The 24,585-nt window shown below is 37.1% G+C and overlaps 2 protein-coding genes across 9 annotated transcripts in view; one reads left to right on the forward strand and one right to left on the reverse strand.

The window, feature by feature from the left end:
- Positions 1–22,524, forward strand: part of CACNB2 (calcium voltage-gated channel auxiliary subunit beta 2) — a 356,001-nt gene extending 333,477 nt beyond the window's left edge. For all 3 annotated transcript variants that reach the window (XM_058532512.1, XM_058532513.1, XM_058532514.1), the window contains 4 exons: positions 17,476–17,627; positions 19,618–19,713; positions 20,843–21,028; positions 21,971–22,524. In XM_058532512.1, coding sequence (XP_058388495.1) covers positions 17,476–17,627; positions 19,618–19,713; positions 20,843–21,028; positions 21,971–22,459 — 923 coding nt within the window. In that variant the 3' untranslated portion in view covers positions 22,460–22,524. The remainder of the gene's footprint in view (positions 1–17,475; positions 17,628–19,617; positions 19,714–20,842; positions 21,029–21,970) is intronic.
- NSUN6 (NOP2/Sun RNA methyltransferase 6) overlaps positions 18,078–24,585 on the reverse strand; it is a 70,508-nt gene continuing 64,000 nt past the window's right edge. For all 6 annotated transcript variants that reach the window (XM_058532507.1, XM_058532506.1, XM_058532504.1 and 3 more), the window contains 4 exons: positions 23,560–23,687; positions 21,047–21,198; positions 19,574–19,765; positions 18,078–19,210 (listed from right to left, as the gene is read on the reverse strand). The gene's annotated coding sequence lies outside the window, so the exon portion shown is untranslated. The remainder of the gene's footprint in view (positions 19,211–19,573; positions 19,766–21,046; positions 21,199–23,559; positions 23,688–24,585) is intronic.

Consider the following 24,585-nt stretch of genomic DNA (forward strand, 5'->3'; position numbering starts at 1 on the left):
GATTGCCAAGGCTTTTTGTAACTACCCACTATATATCATTTTTAAATGTCTCTTCTACTCCATATACTTTATTGAGCGTCCACTAGACACTGCATATCATGCTAATGCCTCAGAATAAAAAGATGAGTCGCTGAAATCCCTGCCTCCAAGGAGCTTGGTGAAGCAATAAGGCAAATAAGTTAACAGCCCATTGAAATAGAGGGTGGAGAGAAAGGTGGTCGTGCATTGAACTGGTTGCCAAAGAGCTAATGCTGCAGGAGGGGCAGGCTACTGGGAAAGATTTTTCCAGGGAGCTAAGCCTGAGCTGAGACTTGAAGCATGACAGCATTTAGCCAAAAAAGAGGGAAAGGGGTGGAGAGGGTAAGAGGAGTTTAAAACAAGAACAAGAGGCTTCTGGAAAATGCAGGTGCTTTACTTTGCCTGAGTGTATGGTTTAAAAAAGAGAGAGGGGGAAGGTGACACCAGAGAGATAGGCAGGGGGCAGTAAGGAGTTTGGAGCCGAGGAGGAGGGTGTGATTTCACATGGGGAAGTCAGGGGAGGCTTTTCTGAGAAAGTGACATTTTAGCAGAATGATTTATATTGTGAATTTTTAGCCTTGCAGCTACCTGAGAAAAGAGTGTTCTGGGCAGAGGGAACTGTAAGTGCAAAGGCCCTGAGGCAGGAGCACATCTGATGTTTAAGGGATAGCAAGGAAGCCAGTGTGACTGGAGTGGAATGAGCAGGGGGAGAGGAGGTCAGAGAGACTGTGGAGGGCCTGATCATATAGGACTTTGCAGGCCTTTTATTGTGGATGTGATAGGAAGCGGTAGGAAAGTACAGAAGTGACACAGTCTGACTTGTTTTAGAAGAATCCCTGACAGCATTATGGAGAAGAGAATGGAGCAGGGCAGAGTGAAATGAGGGAAAAATTAGGATTCTCTTGAAGCAGCTTCAGAGAGAAATAGTGCGCTCTGTGCAGAGACTTAAAAACTGGTGCCTTTAGAAGAATCCCTGTAGCAGTGGGCCAGACGTGCACAGGGAGGTCATTTAGAGGCTGTTGTCATCATTCAAATTAGAGAATAAAAGAGGCCTGAAATAAGGCAGTAGCAGAAGGAATGAGGAGAATGAAAGGAATCTAGAGATAAATAGTCAGGATTTGGCAATCTATTGAACGTGGGACATGAAGGAGAAAACTCCAGGATGCTTTCTAAGTTTTTGCTCTGAGGAACTGGGTGGTTGATGGTGTTATTCTGGGGATAAGGGGTTCAGAATGAGAAGCTTATTTAAGGTGGTGGCCTAGGGAGGGAGGTAAGGAAGATGATGGCTGCATTTGTAAACATGTTGAATTTGCCGTGTTACGGAGCATCCAGATATCCAGCAGGTAATTGTATATATAGGTCTGGAACTGAACAGGGAGGACAGGGCTTATGATGCAGTCGGTTCTCAATATTCACAATAGTTATGTTCTATAAAGTCCCCTTGAACAGTGAGTTAGCGAATACTGAGCCACCGCTCCAACGGAAAATACAGGGGTAGGTTCCTGCAAGCCGCTGGTCACATTTTCATCCACTGATCATTATATAACCTTGTTTTATGCATATTTCTGTTTAAAGACACCTTACTTGATATATATTGTTGATTTGTTAACATTGAACTCATGGATAACCACTCTGTAAACCATGCCTGGACGGAGCTTAGCTAACACATGTCTTCTCCACACGGCACATCACAGCCTTCTTGCACTTAGGAACACCAGACAGCACTACACTTGGGGGATGTTTTAAACAGTCAAATCATGGGGGGAAAAAAAAAAGCACAGAATGAGAAAAACATGGCCCTAAATAGACCACAAAAAGGTCACACTTACAGTATGAGAGCCCAAACAGGAAGGCAGAGCGTGACTTGTTCTACCTCAGCTGAGAACGTGCACATCCGTGGACTCCGGTTCTTTGCCGCTGTGCGCATGTCCCTGAGCAACTGCAAAGTTGCCACGAGTATTGATTGGGGGTTACAAATGAATTTTAGCCAGTGGGTACATTTGCAAGTAGAGAATCCACAAATCACAAGGAGGGACTGTATTTTATTTTTGGAAGCCATTAGTGTACACATGTAGCGAGAGAAGTGAGTACAGGGAGAAGGGCGAGGCGAGCCTAGACCCCTGAGGAGAATCAGCATTTACGGGGTGGGCAGGGAGAGAAGAGTCTTGAGGAAGAACAGGAAACAGCTGCCAGAGCAGTGCAGGGAAAACCACGGGAGGGAAGATCACACTGAGGGGAGAGAGGTTTTAGTGGTCTAGATGCTACAGAGAGGTCAAAGAAGATGAAGACTGGCAAAATGCATTGACTTTCCTGACAGGGCATTTCCATCCTTGCCTTAGTGCTCTACTCAAATAAAGCAGAGAGACTCACAGGGAAGATGGTGGCCGTGGGGCCAGAGGCCAGAGAATGGATGGGTGATCCACAGGGGCTACACATGTCATCTGGCCTCCTAGGAAACTTGTTCAGCAAACGCCTTTTCTAATAGTTTCAAGAAGGGGAATGTGTGTGTTATATATTAACTAATTCTTTGTAAGTATCAGCATTTTCAGTTTTTCTTATGGTAGCGCCAGGACATGGGTAATTTGAAAAAGAAAAACATAGCAGGCAGGAGAATGGTCGGAGGATGCCCTTCCTCTGCCAGTATAACGTGTGAAATAACATGTTATGTGTGTTATGTGGACTCTATTGTATAGGGAACATGTTTAAGTGCTAACTTTGTACAAAACTGATACTCTAATACTCCAGATAGGAAAATATATGTGTATGTGCATATGCTATTCCTTAAGATTATTCCTAGTTCTAAATACTACTGTTTTTTCTGTTTTCTATTTTGTAAAGTTTGCTTTTATCTTCATTTTATACTTCTTGCTTTTCTTAGTTCTTTCCTATTCTCCTTGTTGATTTTGATATAGCAGATTACTTAGTCTTTAGGTCCATTTCCCATCCACAAAATGGCACTAATATTGAGAACGTACCGCTTAGGATTGTTGTGAGAAGCACATGATACAGTTTGGTGGCACTTAGGTAGGAGATCAGCCAATGGTGGCTGCTATTATTAACAGTTTTATTTCTTTTCTTTTTTTTGCAGTAACATCAGTTTATAACATTATATAAAGTAGTTCTATTTCTAATTTTCCAAATACAGTGCACAGTTTATATAATTCTCTTCTTTTTTATTCAATAACTAAAGTATATAAGATATAAATTTAGATCTGATACAAAGAAGAAACATATCTTCGAACTGAAAATTTTAATAACTAGTAAATAAATAAATAAATAAAACCTCACTGGATGGGGCTCAGTAGAAGAATAGAGATGACAGAGAAAAGAGTCAAGGAACTTTGAAGATAGGTCAATTTAAATTATCCAATCTGAACAACAGAGATAAAAAGATTGAAAAATAATAATAAACAGAACCTCAGGAATTTGTGAGACAATACAAAAAAATCTAGCATACATGTCATTGAAGTACCAGAAAGGCGAAAGAGGGTGAGGGTGAAAATATACTTGAAGAAATAATGGCTGAAAACTTCACAAGCTTGACAAAAGACAAAAACCTACAGATTCAAGAGGGTGAGCGAACCTCAAATAGGACAAACACAAAGAAATCCATGCTTATTCATATCATAAGCAAACAACTAAAAACTAGACAAGAAAACAAACTTAAAAGCAAACAGAGAAAAATGATATATAACTTACAGGGAAACAACAATTCAATCAACTGTCAATTTCTCATCAGAAATCATGGAGAACAGAAGGATGTGGAACAATATACTGAAAGTGGTATTAACTCAGAATTATATACTCAGTGAAAATATCCCTCAGGAAGGAAGGTGAGATAAAGACATTCTCAGGTGATAGACTACTGGAAGAATTCACGTTGCCAGCAAACCTGCTCTGTAAGAATTACCAAAGGAAGTCTTTTAGAAAGAAATGAAATGATACCAGGAGGAAATCTGGAAGATCATGAATGAAGCAACAGAAATGATAACTATCTGGGTAAATGTAATAAACTCTCCTTCTCCTTTGAGTTCTTTAAAATATGTTTGACAGTTAAAAGCAAAAATTATAACTGTCTGATGAGACTTTTCAGTGTGTGTGGGTATATTATAAGACAAACACAAAGAGAGGAAGGCAAAAGGATGTTTATAGTGGTATGATTTCTAACTGAAGTGGTGAAATATTGATCCTAAGTAGACTGTGAAAAGTTAAGTTTATATATATTGTAATCCCTAGAGCAACCACTAAAAAAAAAAAATGATTGAAAGAGATATAGTAAAAAATAGATATATTCAAATGGAATACTAAAAAATGTTCAAATAGCACAAAAGATGGCAGGAAAGGGGAAATAGAGGAAAGAAAAACAGGGGAATAAACAGAAGACAAATGATAAAATAGTAGATGGAAATTTAAACATATCAATAAATACATTAAATGTAAATGGTCTAAACCGACTAAAATACATTGTCAGAAAGGATTCTTCATAACTCAATTATATGCTGTCTACAAGAAACTCACTTCAAAGAAAATGATATATGTAGGTTAAAAATAAAAGGATGGAAAAAGGTATACCATGCAAACACTAATCAAAAGAAAGATGGAGTGGCTGTATTAATATCAGACATACTGGACTCCAGAGCAAAGAAGATTACCAGGGATGAAGAGGGACATTCATAATGATGAAAGTGTAAATTCACAAAGAAGACAGAATGATCCTAAATGTGTATGCACCTAACAACAGATAATCAAAATAATTGAAACAAACTCTAACAGAACTGAAAGGATAAATCCACAATTACAGGTAGAGATTTCAGCACTCCTTTCTCAGTAATTGATAGAACTAGTAGACAGAAGAAACAGCAAGGATATAAAAGAACTGAACAGCATCATCAACCAACTGTATTTAACTGACAGTTATAGAACATTCCATTCAACAAAAGTAAAATACACGTTCTTTTTAAGTTCACATGGAACATTCACCAACATAGACCATATCCTGGATATAAAACAAACCTTAACAAGTTTAAAAGAATTAAAATCATACAAAGAATGTTCTCTGACCATAATGGAATTAAACTAGAAATTAATAACAGAAAGATAATAGGAAAATCTAGAAATACTTAGAAATTAAGCAATCTACTTCCAAATAACCCATGAATCAAAGAAGACATCTCAAGAGAATTTAGAAAATATATTGAACTGAACAAAAAATTTAAATAACATATCAAAATTTGTGTGACACAGCTAAAGCAGTACCTACAGGGCTATTTATAGCATTAAATGTTTATATTAGAAAAGAAGAAAGGTCATATGTCAATAATAAAATCTTAAGAAACTAAAAGAAGATCAAAATAAACCTAAATCAACTACAAAAAAAGGAAATAATCAAATTTGAGCAGAAATCTGTGAAATGAAAACAGAAACAGTGGAGAAAAATCAATGAAACCAAGAGCAGGTTCTCTGAAAGGATAAATAAAATTGATGAACTTCTAGCTAGACTGACAAAGAAAAAAAGAGAGAAGCCACAAATTACCATATCATGAATGAAAGAGCAAATAACGCTAGAGACGCTGCAGACATTGAAAGTATACAACTCTACAAACAGGAAATTGACAACTTAGATGAGATGGATAATTCCTCGAAAACCACAAACTGCCAATACTCACCGTGGATGAAATAGACAACCTGCATAGTCCTATAACTATTTTTAAAAATTAAATTTGAAGTTAAAAACTTTCTAGAAAAAGAAGTCTCCAAGTCCAGGTGGTTTCACTGATGAATTCTAACAAACATTTAAAGAAGAAATAATTTCATTTCTAAACAACATCTTTCAGAAAAAGGGAGAGAACACTTTCAGACTGATTTTAGGAGGCCACTATTACCCTGATACCAAAATTGAACAAAGACAGTACAAAAAACGAAAATAAGAAACCAATATCCCTCATGAACATGGGTGCAAAATCCTTACCAGAATATTAACAAATCAGATCTAGCAATTTTTAAAAAGAATAATACATGATGACTAAGTGAGGTTTATCGCTGGAATACAAGTCTGGTTCAATTAAAATGATGAAATACCACCATACACTTATTAGAATAGCTAAGATTAAAAAAAATACTGACAATACTTTGTGCTAGTGAGGGTGCCAAGCAGCTGGAACTCACAAATTGTTGGTGGGAATGCAAAATGGTCCAGCCACTCCGGAAAAGCTGTCAGCTTCTTAAAAGTTAAACATATACCTACCTTATGACCCGCTCATCCCAGTCATAACTATTTACCTAAGAGAAAAAAAAACAAAGCATATTGGACATAAAGACTTAAACACGAATGTTCATAGCAGCTTTATTGGTAGTAATCAAAAACTGGAGGGTACCCACATGTCCATCAACAGGTGAATGGGTAAACGAATCGTGGTATATCCAGACAATGGGAAACCATTGTACTATTGATATACGCATTGCTGTATCTTATAATTATGATGAGTGAAAGAAGCCAAGATAAAAAGAGTACATATTGTATGTTCCATTTATATGAAACTCTAGAGAATGTTAACTAATCAAGAGCCACAGAAAGCAAATCTATGGTTGCCTGGACTGGGGAGGGGCAGTAGAAAAGGGTAGGAAGGAGGGATTACAATCAAGGAAGGAAATTTGGGGGAGTGATAGATATTTCACTATCTTAATTGTGTTCATGGTTTCCTGGGTGTGTACAAATGTCAAAACTTACAAATTTGTACATTTTAAGTATGAACAGTTTAATGTTTAATAAAGCTATTTTTAAAAATACACCTTCCACAGGACCCAGAAATCGCACTCCTAGGTATTTACTATAGAGAAATGAAAAATTATGTTCACATAAATACTTGCCCATGAATGATTATGGAAGCTCTATTCATAATTTCTAAAGACTGGAAACAACGTACATATCTTTCAATGGGTGTATATATAAACTGTGGTATATCTATACAATAAAATACTACTACTCAGCAATAAAAAGGAACAAACTATTGAAACAAGCAACAACTTGGATGAATCTCAAAGGTATTATGCTGAGTTAAAGACACCAGTCTGGAAAGGTTGCATACTGTATGATTTTCATTTATATGACTTTCTCGAAAAGCCAAAACTCTAGTGACAAACATCTGTGGTTGCTGGGGGAGGGGGTGAGTAGAAAGAGATAGCACAAGGTTGTTTTGGGAGTGATAGAACTGTTCTGTTTCCGAGTTGTGGTGGTGGATACACAAATGTGTACGTGTGCTGAAATCCATATAACTGCATACCTCCTCAAAAATTCAACTTTACTGTATGTTAATTTAAAAATTAAAAGAAAAACACACTTGAACCTCTTTCTCTAATGAGCATTGTGAGAAATGAGCATTGTAAGGAAAGCAGTTGGATAAGAAAATTCACTTTTCCCTATCCTCCACCAGTTCCCATTTTATGGTGCTATAATCTGGGATTTTAGTGATAGACTTTTTCTAAATTATGGATCTTTTTTTGAAATTAGTTTAATTCAATTAATAATTTAAAATATAATAAAATACCCTGCCCTGCCAAGTCCCTTCAGTGACCTCAACCTTCTCCTACCTCTCTCTCTCTCTCTCCCCCTCCCCCCAAAGCCAAAATGTTTAGTTTTCTACACTTAGTGTCTTCACTCACTCTCCAGCTGACTCCAAACTTGCTTCTACTTTTATTATTCCACCAAAAAAGCTATTGCTAAAGAAGTTACCAGTAACCCCTATGTCACTAGTCCAGTGGACATATTGCAGTCTATGTTCCTTGACTTGGCAATCACATTTGAGAGTGTTGACCTCTCTTCTCTCTTTGAAGCACCCACTTCCTTTGCATTCCTCAGCACCACTGAGTCTGGCCCTCCCGCCCTTCCTCTTCGCAGACTTACCCTCCCTGGCCTTTAAATGGTAGGAATTCTTAATTCTTCATCTTGGGTCCTCTTATATCCTACTGTGTGATCTCTCTTTCCCACTCAGTTATGAACCCTGAGTTCGGACTGGATCTCTTTTGGCTCTTCAGTGCTTCCCCAGTACATACCGTAGTGACTGGCACAAAGTAGGCACTTCGCAGAACATTATTGGATGAGGGGGCGGTCACACCTTGACACTGCCTCCCCGCCCCGCCATGATTTTGTGACCTTTATGTTTATGCATACTCAGAAAATGGCTTTGTACTCAGTGTTGTACATCACAATTTTGTACTTTCTCCAGGGCAAACAAGTTATTTCTATTGTGGTACATTTCTAAGCTATAGTTTTGTTGACATTTAAGGATATATTGAAGTTTTGGGGGGAGGAGAATTATTGTTACTATATTGCTCCATAAAAGGATAAAATATCTGTATTGAAGTGTCAACAACTAAAATCTTTGCTTATATTGAAGTCAATTTTCTTACCCTTTAAACCAATTTCTGTGTAGCATATTTTTCTAAGTCTGCATGGTCTATAGTGTTATCTTATTTTTAAAAAACAGGAACACTTCAAGATCTAACTAAAATTAAATCAGTGTTTATGCTCCAATATTTGTGAGAAGCTGGAGAGCGTGTGTTGAAGGAAAGGTAAACAATTGGACTGAGTTTTGGGGCAGACCCTAAAACTACTAAGAACTTCTTTTAATCATTATATATTAGCTTGGAACTTCTGTTAACCCAACAGTGGGTAGGGGTGAACACGGCGAGCTTATTTTAAAAGTATCTTTTTTCTTACACATGTTTAATAGAAATTAAATTTGAGAAAATTTACTTTAAACTTAATAGATGAGCTCAATTGCAGCAATTATTTCAAAAGGATGAAAGATCCAGTACATTGAAGATATAATTTGATAGGTAAAAATTTGCTTCATGCATAAGTTTTTAGAGAACATTCGTTGCATAAACAAAAGTATAGCGTGTTGCCTTTGGAGTTCATCATGCTAATCTGCCATTGCATGAAGAAAAAGAACCCTGAAAATTTTGAAGCTTTGAGTACATCCTCAGATTTTGGGGATGGTAGAGGACATCTTTGCATGTATGGATGCCCTTATATAGGCTTATAAAAGTTTTAGCTTTTTATCTCAGTTGTAATATTAGTCAAGCATCATAATTTAAAATATCTGTATTTGTTACTATATCTACTTTTCAAACTTGGAGAATGCAAATAAAGAATATACTCTGAAAAATAAAAATATTACTTGAATTTAAATAATAGAGGGTGTTGTGGTACAGTTATTTGCCAATTCCAAATCCAAACTTTTAAAAATAATAAATTTAGATAGTTACAGTACTGCTTTACAAAAGAATTCACCTTGGGGTTTCTTTAAACTGCCCAACTTTATGCTACCTTCAAATTATGGTTTGGTTTTACCACAAGCAACTTGCCAGGGACAAGTCAATTTAGGGAAATATATTACATCTTTGCACACATTTGTGCACAAATATGTCGTTGTGGGACATATTTGTACCACCCGATAGCAAAAACCATGGAAGTGAGAAAATATTGAGCAAATAAAACAGTAAAGGAAGTGAAGGTAGATATTAGCTGTGCACAGGGCAACAGTTGCAACTAATAGCATGCAGGGAGAAAGGAAAGGCATTTACTTTGTATATTAGCAATATAGGTGGTCAGATAATAATATTCACAACTTGGTAAATTTTTTAACCCAATTGAAGAATCAACTTAGACAATTTATGAAGTTAGTCACTTATTCCTTGTGGTGATGGGACTACTCTGTCTCTTGACTGTGGTGGTGAATACATGAACCTACACATGTGATAAAATTGTATAGAGCTAAATACACAGATGAGTACAAGTAAAACTGGGGATCTTAAGATTGACCGATTGTATCAATATTAATATCCTGGTTGTGATATTGTGCTATGGTTTTACAAGATGTTCCCATTGGAGAAAACTGGGTAAAGAGTACAAGGGATCTTTCTGTATTATTTCTTACAACTGCATGTGAATCTATAATTATCTCCATAAAAGTTTCAATTAAAAAAAATGTTAATCACTTAGGTTAACAGCACCAGGGACTTTAGAACTGGAATGACAAATCTGAGAGATCATCTAGATCAGTGGTTTTCAAAGTGTGGTCTCCAAATGAACAGTATCAGCATCATGGGGCATTAGTTGGGAATGAAAATTCTAAGGCTCCATCCCCCTACTGAATCAGAAACTTTGGAGATGGGGCCCTACGATCTGCTTTAACAACCCTGCCAGGTGATTCTACCGTATGCCAAAGTTTCACAACCACTGATCTTGGTCAAGCCCATTGCTACACAGAAAAGAATCTGAGAACCACAGGAAGTGAAAGGAACTGTGTAGGTAAGGCACCTGGTAAGGTGTAAGGCCAATACACTGGGTGTCTTGACTACCATCCAAGATTTTCCATTGAGCAGTGCCATCTTGCAGTGATGTTGACTGCATTTACTTGATCATCTGCCTTCTCTTAGGAAGAAAGAAAACAATTTATGGAGAATGAAGGGCTGATGATAGAAGGCTATAAATTAGCCTTGCTGTAATGTGGAATTTTGGGGACTGGTTCATCTTTTGAATCTCATTTCTTCCCTCCTTTTGACCTATCCATTACCAGGATAGCTGTGTGTCTTAAGAAATTAGCACAATTTTTATTCCACAGCATTGCTCTGATGGCCCAGCTATAGCAATATCTCCACCCAAAGGGAGTACTTCACTTCATCTAAATATATTTTGGTAGTCAAATTCATTATTCATATTTTTAAAGATTTATTTAATGACTTTTTTCTTCAACAGCAGCTTTTGCCTACTAACGTTTATTGAAACAATCGTCTCATTGCCATACTTAATCGACTCATTCTTTCAACATACTTTTTGAGTGCCAACTAGGTACCAGGCACTGTACTGAAGGAAGGAATAGAAATAATTATGTATTGTTCCCAGTTTTCAGCCAGTTCACTGCCTGTTGGAAAAGTTCTTGATCACGTCTTTGAAATATAGTGAGATAAAGTGTTACTAGAGGAAGGTACAAAGCTATCCTTGACATTTATTAAGTTCTTACTATGGGCCAGGTGCTGTAAGAGATGCTTTGCATGTTGACTCATTGAGTCCTCATTTCCATTTTGCAGGTAAGAATATTTAGGCTCTAAGAAGTTGAGCATGTTACCCAAGGATCACACAGCTCTATGAAGTGATGAAGCCTAGTTTTTGCCCCAGGCCACTTTGATGCCTTGGAGTGGGAGCACAGAGGCAGAACTTACCAGGCTTGGGGGAAGGAAAAGGTGCTTAGAGAGGGATTTACAGTGTCAACCTTAAAAATAGAACAGCCAGTTATTTTACCAGCAAAACGAGTTTATTCAGGAATAGCCAAAGAATTGCAATTTGGGATGTGCATGCTATGGTAGACTGTAGGCAAATCCAACAAACAAGGGAGAGAAACGTTATTTTATAGAGAAAAAGGAGGAAATTGGGAGGAGTTGTTTTGAACAAAAGTCCATTGGAGAAAAGGAAGCGTTCGGGATGGTGATGGCTTCTCATTGGCTGAGTTGCTAGAGTAGTTGATGTTTGGGATTGCAATGTATATTTCTTCCTATAATTAATGATTCTTCCTATTGGGGTCTGCTTCTGTTGGGGGTCCGTAATTGACTCTCTTTCCTGTAATTGACCCCAAGTGGTATTGCATGGGAGCTCCCCCTTCTGGCATCCTGACTCCATTTTAAATGAGGTTTCCCTTTATTAATTTTCACAACAGATTTCCTTTTTAAAGACAAGGCACTTGTCAAATTAGAGTTTTGTGCTTAGGTAGTTATGAAAATAGCATTAGAATTACCATTCAATAACTGACAATAGAGCTGCCTGAAGGTCTTATTAATTCCTGATCACTTAGATGTCCCCCAGCAGTAGCTACAATGAAAATAACAGCCTTTTCTCTCTGTTTTTACAGTATTGTTTGATTACAGAAACTTCTTTCTAAACAAGTTAACATCCCTTCTTTCTTGTCTTGGAGAAAACATTATGATTGTTCCTGGGTGTTGCTTTTAGATATCAGAGATATAAAGCATATACAAAAATGTTACTCATTTTATCAGCACCGGTTTTAATTCAAAGGGTATAAGAGACTGTGGGATGAGAAGAGATGAATAAGGCTGCCTCATCTTCAAGATGTTGAGTGTGCTTTCTTTCACTAGTTAGGACAACTCTGTCTCTAACTCAAATTGACTTTAAGCCCTCTTTTCAGTTTCAGAAATGAATGTCAGGCAAGTCTTTGACATTTCTGTTTTGAAATAAATTCTGGGCATGATGTACTTTATTAGAGGAAAATCTCTAGTATGGATACATTTCTTTTTGAAGGCATCATTTTTACTTGCAAGTAAAATAAAAGTATCTTCTTCAGAATTTATTGGTCATCTTTCCTTAAAGTTTATTTACTATGTTGCATTGGGATTCTGAAGAGCCACTTTAAAATCTTTTAAAATATCTCATTTTCCCCCTTAACTTCAAAAGTGTAAGATGTTTATGTAAGAACACTAGAAAGATACAAATATATGTGTATGTGTATATATGCACATATATATGATACATATATTAATATATTGACATATATTAATAGAAGTAATTTCTGGATACTTAAGATAAAGGATTATTTTATGTTTATCCGTAATCCAGATTTTATACAATGAGTTACATTTATACAATAAATTACATTTCTAATCAGGAAAAAAATAGTGCTCAAACCTCTAAAAACATGAAGTTATATTTAAGCTATGGGATTCTGTGACTGTGCAAATAGTTGGTATTAACTGAGTACATAGATGAAAATTTTTATGATAAAATTTTTTTTATTGAGATATAATTGACATAAAACATTAGTTTCAGGTGCACAACATAGTGATTCAGTAGATGTATATACTGTGAAATGATTCCAAAATAAGTTTAGTTCACATCCATCACCACACAGTCACACATTTTTATTCTTGTGATGAGAACTTTTAAGATCTACTCTCTCAGCACCTTTCAAATATACAATACAGTATTATTAACTATAGTCACTGTGCTGTACATTACATCCCCAGGACTCATTTATTTTATAACTGGAAGTTTCTGTTTTGTACCTTTTGACCCCCTTCACCCATTTTGCCCACCCTCTACCCCCCACCTCTGCTCTCTCTATCTGTGAGTTTGGTTGTTTTTTTGTTTTTTTGTTTTAACTTAGATTTCACATATAAGTGAGATCATATTTGTCTTTCTCTGTCTGACCTACTTCACTTAGCATAATGCCCTCAGGGTCCATCCATGTTGTTGCAAATGGCAAGATTTCATTCTTTTTTATGGCTGAATAATATTCCAGTATATATATATCTCTCTCTCACACATTTTCTTATCCATTCATCCACTGATGGACACTTACATTGTTTCCATATCTTGGCTATTGTAAATAATGCTGCAGTGAACACTGGGGTGCAGATATCTTTTCAAGTTAGTGTTTTTGTTTCCTTCGGAGAAATGCCCAGAAGTGGAATTGCTGGATCACGTAATAGTTCTATTTTTACTTTCTTGAGGAACTCCATAGTGTTTTCCACAGTGGCTGCACCAGTTTACATTCCCAGCAACAGTGCACAAGGGTTCCCTTTTCTCCATTATCCTCACCAACACATTATTTCTTGTCTTTTTAATAGCCATTCTAACAGGTGTGAGGTGATAAATCAAAGGTTTTGATTTGCCTTTCCCTGCTGATTTGTGATGTTGAGCATCTTTTCATGTGCCTGTTGCCATCTGTACGTCTTCTTTGGAGAAATGTCTATTAAGATCCTCTGCCCATTTTTTAATTGGATTGTTTGTTTTTTTCCTATTGAGTTGTATGAGTTCTTTCTATATTTTGGACATTAACCCTTTATCAAATTTGCAAATATTTTCTCCCGTTCAGTATGTTGCCTTTCCATTTTATTTTTTATTTTATTTTATTTATTTTTTTGTGTGAGGAAGATCAACCCTTAGCTAACATCTAATGCAATCCTCCTCTTTTTTGCTGAGGAAGATTGGCCCTGGGCTAACATCTGTGCCATTTTCCTCTACTTTATATGGGACGCCGCCACAGCATGGCTTGACAAGTGGTGCATCAGTGCGCGCCCGGGATCCGAACCTGAGAACCCCTGGAGTGCACACACCTAACCGCTGTACCCCCCGGGCCAGCCCCACCTTTCCATTTTATTGATGGTTTCTTCTGCTGTGCAGAAGGTTTTTTACTTTGATGTAATTCCACTAGTTTATTTTTGCGTTTGTTGCCTTTGCTTATGGTGTCTAATCCAAAAAATCATCAAGACTGATGTTAAGGAGCTTACTGCCTATATTTTCTTCTAGTTTTATGGGTTCAGGTCTTATGTTTAAGTCTTTAATCCATTTTGAGTTGATTTTGGTGTATGATGTAAGATAGTGATTCAGTTTTCCCAGCGCCATTTATTTAAAAAACTATCTTTTCCCCATTGTATATTCTTGGCTCCTTTGTTGTAAATTGATTGACCATGTATGCGTGGGTTTATTTTTGGGCTCTCTATTCTGTTTCATATATATGTCTATTTTTATGCCAATACCATACTGTTTTGATTACTATAGCTTTGTAATATAGTTTGAAATCAGGGAGCGTGATGCCTCCATCTTTGTTCTTCTTTCTCAAGGTTGCTTTGGCTATTTGGGATCTTTTGTGGTTCCATACATTTTAAGATTGCTTGTTCTATTTCTGTGAAAAATGCCATTAGAATTTTGATAGGGATTGCATTGAATCTGTAGATTGCTTTGGGTAATATGGACATTTTAACAATGCTAATTCTTCCAATCCATGAGCATGGAATATCTTTCCGTTTATTTTTGTCTTAATTTCTTTCATCAATGTCTTGAAGTTTTCAGTATATGGGTCTTTTACCTCCTTGGTTACATTTATTCCTAGGTACTTTATTCCTTTTTTGCAATTGTAAATGGGATTGTTTCCTTAATTTCTCTTTCTGATGGTCTGTTGTTAGTGTATAGAAATGCAAGAGATTTTTGTATACTGATTTTGTATCCTGCAACTTTCTTGAATTTGTTTATTAGTTCTAACAGTTTTTTGGTGGAATCTTTAGGGTTATCTATATATAATATCATATCATCTGCAAATAGTGACAGTTTTACTTCTTCCTTTCCAATTTGGATGCCTTTTTATTTCTGTTTCTTGCCTGATTGCTGCAGCCAGGACTTCCAATACAACGTTGAATACAAGTGGTGAGGGTGGGCATCTTCACCTTGTTCCTGACCTTTAGAGAAAAAGCTTTCACATTTTCACCGTTGAATATGATGTTAGCTGTGGGCTGATCCAATTTCTTAGTGCTTACGATAAATATAAATTTAGATTGAAACTTGATTGCTGGAGGTCAGTGGCCATGAAAACATTGATAGGGCACAAAGAAGAAGCAAGGTTATAACTGGAATAAAAATGTTAAGATCAACAGAGAAGACACAGAGTAAATAATAGTATTAGTAATTATTTTATAATTATTATGAAAGGAATTATCAGAATATCATTTTTATTTTAAAAACTGTTATTAAAGGAAATTCAAATATATAAAAGTAAAGAACCTCAGGCTTGACACTCAGTTTCAGCTCTCTTCTATTCACGGTCGATGTTGTTGCATTGCCAGTCCACTCCTCACTCCCCCAACTGTCTCTGGATTATTTTGAAGCAAATCTCAGACATCATATGGTTTTATCTGTAAATATTTCAGTATGTATTTCTAAATATTAGTGACTCTTTCTTTAAATCGCAACTATAATGCCATTATCCTACCTTAACAATACATCTCTAATATCATTAGGTTTCCACAGTTATGTATCATTTCCCAATTGTCATATATTTTATTTATATATTTTTAACATATATATTTATATATACATTATATATAACATTTTATTCATTTGTCCATTATAAATATATAATTTATTATTTGTTTGAATGAGGATCCAAATAAAGTCCATACATTGTGTTTGTTTCATAGGCCGTCTGTCTCTTAATCTGTAGTTTTCCATATTTGTCTTTTCTTTCCTTGTAATTTTTTGCTTGAAGAAACTGGGTCACTTATTGTGTAGGGTTTCCACAGTCTGAATTTTGCTAACTGCATTACACTGGTGTGGTTTATGTGATTGTCTGTTCCCCGTGTTTCTTATAAACTGGTAGATCCAGAAGCTTAAGTAGTTCAAGTTTGATGTTTTTTTCTTTTAGAAAAACTGTGTCATGAGTGATAAGTGATCAAATATTATTCTAAAGCTAGTATCTGAAGTGGTTTGGGCCCTGATTTCTAAGACATCCATGTAAATAAAAGGACTCTAGTCATGACATATTATGAGGCAGACAATTAGTGACTGACCTTTTCTAGAATAAAATACTAGTTAAAATTATCTCCAGGAATCTTCTGCATGGATCAAATGCATAAGGGAAATTAAAAAGTATTCTGCAGGTCCTGGAGTCTCAGTAATTGGCCCTTCATGATTGCAGTGGCCACTGCAAGCTATATTATGCTTTATAGACCTGTGCTGCCTAATACAGTACCTTCTGGCTATTGAACTTTAAGTTATTTAAGTTAAATTTTTAAAATTTAGTTGCTTATTGACACTAGCTACATTTTAAGTGCTCAATAGCCATATGTGGCTAGTGGCTATCATACTGGCCAGCACTGATATAGAATATTTCCATCATCACAGAAAATTCTATTGGACAGTCCTGTTTTAGACTTTAGAGAGATCATAGATAAGCAGATGAACTGAATGAAATTTTCTTAGCATTCAAGAAGATTTTTAGTGGTCTGATAATAATTTTTCTACAAATCTTATAGTTTGGATTTCTGTAGTGCTGCCTCTAAACACGAATGTTGCAGGACTATTCTTTTGTTGGTGGAAAATATGAGAAGTGTGTTTTTGAACAAGTTTGTTATGGACACTCTTAACATCTCCCCTGTTTTATGTTGTATTTCAGCTTGCTAATAAGCATATCTAGACTCTATCACATCCAGAAAGCATACCAATAGGTGACATATAAACACAGATAAGCTCCTGCAGTGAAAGAAAGCTGGTGATGGTTGCCAGGGTGAAGCGGTCAGAAACAAACACAGGAAAAGATATCTCTTAAGTTTCTATTTTACAACATTTTAATGAAGTGATTTCATAGAGTGAAGTTTATAGCACAAAAAGTAAGTCAGCAGAGAGAGCCAAAAATTTTGATTCTCATAGACATAGTGTTATACTGGAAGTAAATTTTATAGCTGGTTGAGAGAGGAATTCCATCAATTCTAAAGGTGTTGTGGAGAAATAGCCCTTTCCAATGGATACCTTTTATCAGCTCTATTACCTGTAAACATTAACCTAATGGCTGACCTACCTACCCTCCTGTTGAGGAAATAGTGTATCATTTTACTTTATCTTAATTCGGCCTAAAAATACTTTAAAGTAATTGAAATCTGCTTAACCTTCTACAGCGGAAGTTCAGAGTGAAATTGAAAGGATTTTTGAACTTGCAAGAACACTGCAACTGGTAGTCCTTGACGCAGATACTATTAATCATCCAGCTCAACTTAGCAAAACCTCTTTGGCCCCTATTATAGTATATGTAAAGATTTCTTCTCCTAAGGTAAGTGGAGTTGCTATTGTCTGCTCTGAAATCAAAGTTTACTAAAATGTATGTATGTTCTGTTTTCTACTTCTAATAGGCTATGTCTTTATCCATCATAAAGAGTTTGAAGAGATGTTAGTCAAGAATTTTTAAGATTGATATAAAGCCAAGCATGATTATTAGTTTAATGGCTTAGAACAGTAATTCTCAAAGTGTGGTTGATGGATCCCTGGGGGGGTTCCAAGACACTTTCAGAGGGTCCATGAGGTCAAAATTATTTCCGTAATAATACTAAACGTTATTCACCTTTTTCACTGTTTTGACATTTGCACTGATGGTGCAAAAGCAACAGTGCCCAAAATTGCTAGTGTCTAAGCATGAATCAAGACTGTGGTACCAGACAGTATGAGCAGTTATTGTATTCTTCCCACCATACACTTGCAGTTAACAAGAAAACAAACCCAAAACCCAGTTTTACTTAATTTTATTAAATTTTGACTCTAAGTACAAGCCTTTAAATATTCTAGTGATGAAACAGGAAGTACACTTCAGCTACATACCAACGTAAGTTAGTTATCTTGAGGACAAGCACTGGTGTGATTATTTGAGGTGTGAACTGAACTACCCACTTTTTTCATGGAGCACCATTTTTATTTGAAAGAACAACTGATAGGCTATGCTTATTCAGACTTCAATATTTGGCAGATATTTTCTTGAACGAAGTGAGTCTGTCACCTCAAGGAAAACAACTAACAGCCTTTGTTAACAATGATAAAACCTAAGCTTTCAAACAAAAATTAGGATTTTGGAAAACTTGTATCCACCTCTGAGAGCTTGGTAGCTTCCCACCAGATTAAGAACTTTCTAATGAGATCAATGATGAAATTAACAAATATGATGTTTTATTTTTTTCTTTTTTGGGAGGAGGTCAGCCCTGTGCTAACATCTGCCAATCCTCCTCTTTTTCTGCTGAGGAAGACTGGCCCTGGGCTAACATCTGTGTCCATCTTCCTCCACTTTATATGGGACGCCGCCACAGCATGGCTTGCCAAGCAGTACGTCGGTGCGTGCCCGGGATCCGAACTGGCGAACCCCGGGCTGCCACAGCGGAGCGGCGCGCGCACTTAACTGCTTGTGCCACTGGGCCGGCCCCAATATGAAGTTTTAATATTGTATAATGCAATGTGTCAACATTTGGAAGATTTGGAGAACTCAGTGAACCATCATGTTCCAAGTGATCAATAACGATGTTACAAATCATGCATGGTAAAAGATCCATTCAAATTTTAAGATAGACCAATGGAATTTGATGTTACAGAGGAAAAAATGTTCATTGATATGGTGTCAGATTTCACAGAGCAACTAGTCTTTAAGAAACTATCACTTGTTGAGTTTAGTGTAGTATCAAAGAAGAATATCCACAATTATCTGAAAAGGCTACTAAAATATTCCTTTTCTCGACTACATATTTGTAGGAGGCTGGATTTTCTTCACATTTCAACGACAACCACACGTTGTAGCAGATCACATGTAGAAGCAGATAGGAGACTTCAGTTGTCTTCAATGAAGCCAGGCATTGGAGAGATTTGCAAAAAATGTAGCTATTTTAATAAAAATAAGTTTTTATGTTAACATGTAATAGGGTTATTGTTAATTTTTAAATGAAAATTCTTTTTATTTCTAATATGGTAAATATCATATAGTTCACATAAACAAAAGCAACAACTTTTTAAAATAAAGCGGTCATGAGACAGTTTGATATCTGCTAGCCTCGAAAAAAGACTCAGAATAAGCTCCATGCCATTTTATCTTTTTTAGAGCTTGCAACTGAGATTTATGTTAATATGTTAATTTTTCAGATAATCTTACACATTATATTTTATAGCTCAATCTGTTCTAAGCCATTTGTGCTGTATATAAAAAGGCCCCAGAGAAAGAAATGAATAATGAACCTTGTCGTTTACCTGAGTGCAGATATTCCTCTGTTAAAACATCTTATCTTTTACAGGTTTTACAAAGGTTAATAAAATCTCGAGGGAAATCTCAAGCTAAACACCTCAATGTCCAAATGGTAGCAGCTGATAAATTGGCTCAGTGTCCTCCAGTAAGTTCTCTCTAGGTACAGTATAATCCAGGTGAAGAGATCAGATCTGGCACTGTATTAAAAAAACAAAAGGCAGACGGTTAAATGCCTGTTGGGAGAGATGATCCTCGCCACTTAGCTGTGGTCTTCATTCCAAAGACGTGACTGTCCTACCTCCTGCCATGAGCACTTGTCCACGTCATGACCATGGCTTACAAAAGGCTACGGCACGTTCTGTGGCGACTCTGCCTTGTTAATATCTAACACCTAATTAGTATCTTAAATGACGTAAGATTGTGGTTTCAAAAACTCGGTTTATAAGATGGATCTATTTGGGCTTGGTTTATTAATCATAGGGAGCAAGTCACTGCCTCTCAATAATTATCTGAGAAATTGATTTGAGAACATGTAAAAACAAATTTCTAGACAATCAGTTACCCAGATTCTGACATCTGAATACATTCCTACTTCTAATCCATGCTTTACATATTATGCCTTGGGACTACAGATTGCTTCTTTTTTGTTTTTTTAAGAGCAGGTCCTTCAGAAGCTCTAAGAATTATGATTATATCCATTTTGATTGCTTGGAGTATGTTAAAATTTATGATGAACATTTTGAACTGTTTTGAAGTTTGAACCATGTCAAATCATCAGTGGTTTCAGCTTCTTCTGCCAAATTTCATGTCCTCATCTTGCCTCATTAATTTGCAAGATTAAGCTTTTTGGAGTCTCTATGTCGAAAACAGGCTTCTTCCTGTACGGTTCAGATTGTATTCTTATTTTCTTTTTTATATCTCTTTTCTACTATAGTAGCAATTCCTTTTTTCACTATTGACAGACAACTTTTCTATCATGTCCTTAACAACTAATATTACACCTGTCCACTTTCTGGTGATTGCTGTTAGTTATGCATCTGGTGTTCTGCACAATGATTTGAGGTAGATGGACACTTATAATCTGACTAAACAGGACAGTCAGCCACTGGAAAAGGAGGATGTAGGAGCACCTAAGCAAGAGCAAATACCAAGTGGTGCAGCTCCTGGGATCTTCCCCCCTGCCCCCCTCCCTCCTTTCATGAGGGTAGGGAGCGTGTAACTCAGTCAGTACTGGGCTGGTCTAAGTGTGCCGTCTGAAATGTTTGCCTCTGCAGGAGTTGTTTGATGTGATCTTGGATGAGAACCAGCTCGAGGATGCCTGTGAGCACCTTGCCGACTATCTGGAGGCCTACTGGAAGGCCACCCACCCTCCCAGCAGCAGTCTCCCCAACCCTCTCCTTAGCCGCACGCTAGCCACTTCAACTCTGCCTGTTAGCCCCGCTCTAGCCTCTAATTCACAGGTAAGGGGAGTTCTTTACCGTCTTCACTGAGAGACGAGGCTGCTTAAGGTCACACTGCTGGGATCCGAGCCCAGGCAGCCAGTGCAGTGCTGGTTCCAGTAGAGTGGCTCTGTCTAAACTGAGACAAACACTGAGTCATTTAAACATGTTCAGCGTGAGTTGTTGTGCACCTGTAAGAAAAGCAGTGTAAACAGAATATATGGTGAATATACATAAACTGGAAAACTCCTCAATTACATGTGTTTTTTAAGACAGGGCTAGAACTTTCTACACATTCAGCAGCACAGATGGTGGAATCAGACTGCCTGGGTTCAAATCCTGGCCCTAGCTCTTACCGGGTTGATAACCTTAGATAAGTTCCTCACCTGCTCTTTGCCTTAGGTTGCCAGTATTATTCCTGAGGCAGCTATCTCATAGGGTTGCTGTATTAATGAGTTTATATATGTGACTGTTAAATACTGCTTGTCTCATAGTATGCGCCATTTAGGCATTTGGTATTCTATCATCTTTTTCCCCTTAATCCTTATCTTAAGCCAAACCCAGCATCCTAAAGATTTCTAATGTTCCCACATGTATACAAGCAGAGGTAGTTAAGTGTACACTCACATGCAGAAAAATCTCAAGGACTTGTATCTGTATTTGAACCATAAGAGAACATATAAAAGAATGCCCTCTGTCCTTCATTTATTCATTTAAAAAAAAAAGTTACTCTGTGTACTGTTCTAGGCACTTATAAATTAACATAGTCTAATATAATAAAGTACAAACCTTATAAATGCCACTGGACATTATCAAAATTTAAGTAACCAAGCTAGGTGAGATTTCATTGCTGCATTTTCCATACTTATAAGGGACTAGACTTGACTGGACTTGCTTTGTGACATGCTAGTTCCTTATGTTCTGACCCTGGCTGATGCCTGTATTTGCTCCCTTTGCTGCCAGGGTTCTCAAGGTGATCAGAGGACTGATCGCTCTGCCCGTTCTGCTTCCCAAGCTGAAGAAGAACCCTGCCTGGAACCAGTCAAGAAATCCCAGCACCGTTCTTCCTCCTCAGCCCAGCACCACAACCATCGCAGTGGTACAAGTCGAGGCCTCTCCAGGCAAGAGACGTTTGACTCGGAGACTCAGGAGAGTCGAGACTCTGCCTACGTGGAGCCAAAGGAAGATTACTCCCACGAACACGTGGACCACTATGCCCCACACCGTGACCATAACCACAGAGATGAGGCCCACGGGAGCAATGAGCACAGACACAGGGAGTCTCGGCACCGTGCCAGGGACCTGGATCGAGAGCAGGACCACAACGAGTGCAACAAACAACGAAGCCGCCATAAATCCAAGGATCGCTATTGTGACAAGGATGGAGAAGGAATATCCAAAAAACGGAACGAGGCTGGGGAGTGGAGTAGGGATGTTTACATCCGCCAATGACTTTGGCCCTTTTGTGTTTGCTTTTTTTTAAATCTTGTATAACAGCACCCTCAACGTAAATCTTTGGGGGGTCTACATTGCAATCATATGTGATCTGTCTTGTATATTTTGTATTGCTGTTGCTTGAATAGCAATAGCATGAAATAGAGTATTAATATACTTTTTTTCTTTTGTAAGTGCTATATAAATTCGCCTGGTATGGCTGCAGTCCTCCGGTTGTATACTGGACTTTTCAAAAACTGTTTGGGGTAGCTGCCACTTGAACAAAATCTGTCGCCATCCATGTGGCATTAGTATTTTAAGAAATGTATTGTTTTCAAAAATGTAGTTGATGTATCCAGCAAGCCAGAATCAGCCCAGATAAAAAGTGGAATTTCTTCATTCTCCAGATTTTTAATATGTAGGCACCTGATTTGCATATTCATTCATCCATGGACCACTGTTTCTTGCTTGTACCTCTGGCTGACTAAATTTGGGGACAGATTCAGTCTTGCCTTACACAAAGGGGATCATAAAGTTAGAATCTATTTTCTATGTACTAGTACTGTGTACTGTATAGACAGTTTGTAAATGTTATTTCTGCAAACACCTTCTTATGATAATTATATATAATATACATATATATATATCAGTTTGATCACACTATTTTAGAGTCTTAATGCCAAGTCAGCAGATTTGCTTTATGAATTACAGGGACTAGAAATGCCCACATTCAGGAAATTTGTAATATCGTCATCTAGACACCTATCCCCATTCTAGTAGAAAGTCTGTACATACTGTAAATACGTGTGATTGCTTGACTTGAAAAGGTTTGATTTCTGAATGTTTTACCATCCTTGTAAGTTTATAATTTTGACCATAAATTATGGTAAATATAACCAAACTCCAAAGGTTGTTCTAATCCATGCAGTTCACACTGATTGTAACAAACACATTCTTAGTAGCTAGTGTCTTATGTCACTGCACTGGAATCTACGAGCCGGAACCCTGTGTGCGTGTGCGTCTGTGTGTAAGCGTGTGCGCGAGTGACTGGCTGAGATGAATCTGAATGCTGAAGACTAATGAAGAAACTAGAGACTGATATTGAGAATTCTACCCACCTGGCTCTGTAATGAATGAGCTGTGCTACATGTTGCTTTAATGATCCATTGAGCAGTCAGGGACTGAGGAAGCTTGCTGCCAAAGGTGACTAGGAGAGCATTCATCTGCTGGCTTCTTGTTTTTGCTCCTAGAGAGTAAAAATACAGGCAACTTTTAACTGTGAGTGTTTCACTGGAAATGTACAATCTCTGTGTGTTCGAGTATTTGTTTTAGTAAGAAACGTTTACACAGCTTGTAGAATTATTTCGTGGGAAAATAAATTTTTCTAACTTCTCCCACTTCCTTTTCTAACCTTGCCTATCGTTCCTGTTGTTTATCTCCCAGTTTACCTGTCAGTCATTCCATCCCCCACCACCAACTCCAACAATGTCACTGTCCGTGAGAACCCAGAAGTGCTTCTTATAACCAAAGTTTTTGCTCTTCAGAAGTAATCAGGGCAAAATGGGGTGACTTGAAGTGAACAAAATGTTAAGAATATTTTCCTACATCGAACATCTACTCTGAAGGAGAACTGGGAAGATAATATCTCCATGCCTCGATACTGCCGGGAAAGGTCACAATGAGGTTATCACGCTAGGGCTTAACCCTTCTCCATGTCTCTTAGGTGTACCTTTTGTCCAGTTACGACTGGACAAGTAAGACAGTATTTATTAGGTGTGCAAGTACCTAGCACTTGAAGTTTGTCCCTGGAAAATGCCTCTGTATAAATGCCTAACTTCAGATCTGTACATTATATAATTATTTTGTTACATAAGTTAATCTATTTTTGTGTTTTGCTTCGTTGATTATTCCAGGGTCTTGCCAAATGTTCTTGGACCTTTATAAGTAAAACTGTTTCATATTTAACTCCTTTCCCCTCCCCCTCAAGAAAACTCAGTTTTAAAAATGAGTTAACATATATAGTGTTTTATCAGCTGATATAAGAAACATTTCCCTCAGAATCCATCTATTTGTTAATAGCCCCGTACTGTTGACATGTTTATTTATTGAATATAAAAACAGTAGTCCTATATATACATTTTTTA

The sequence above is a fragment of the Diceros bicornis genome, chromosome 36, assembly GCF_020826845.1.
Source record: "Diceros bicornis minor isolate mBicDic1 chromosome 36, mDicBic1.mat.cur, whole genome shotgun sequence".
NCBI lineage: Eukaryota > Metazoa > Chordata > Mammalia > Perissodactyla > Rhinocerotidae > Diceros > Diceros bicornis.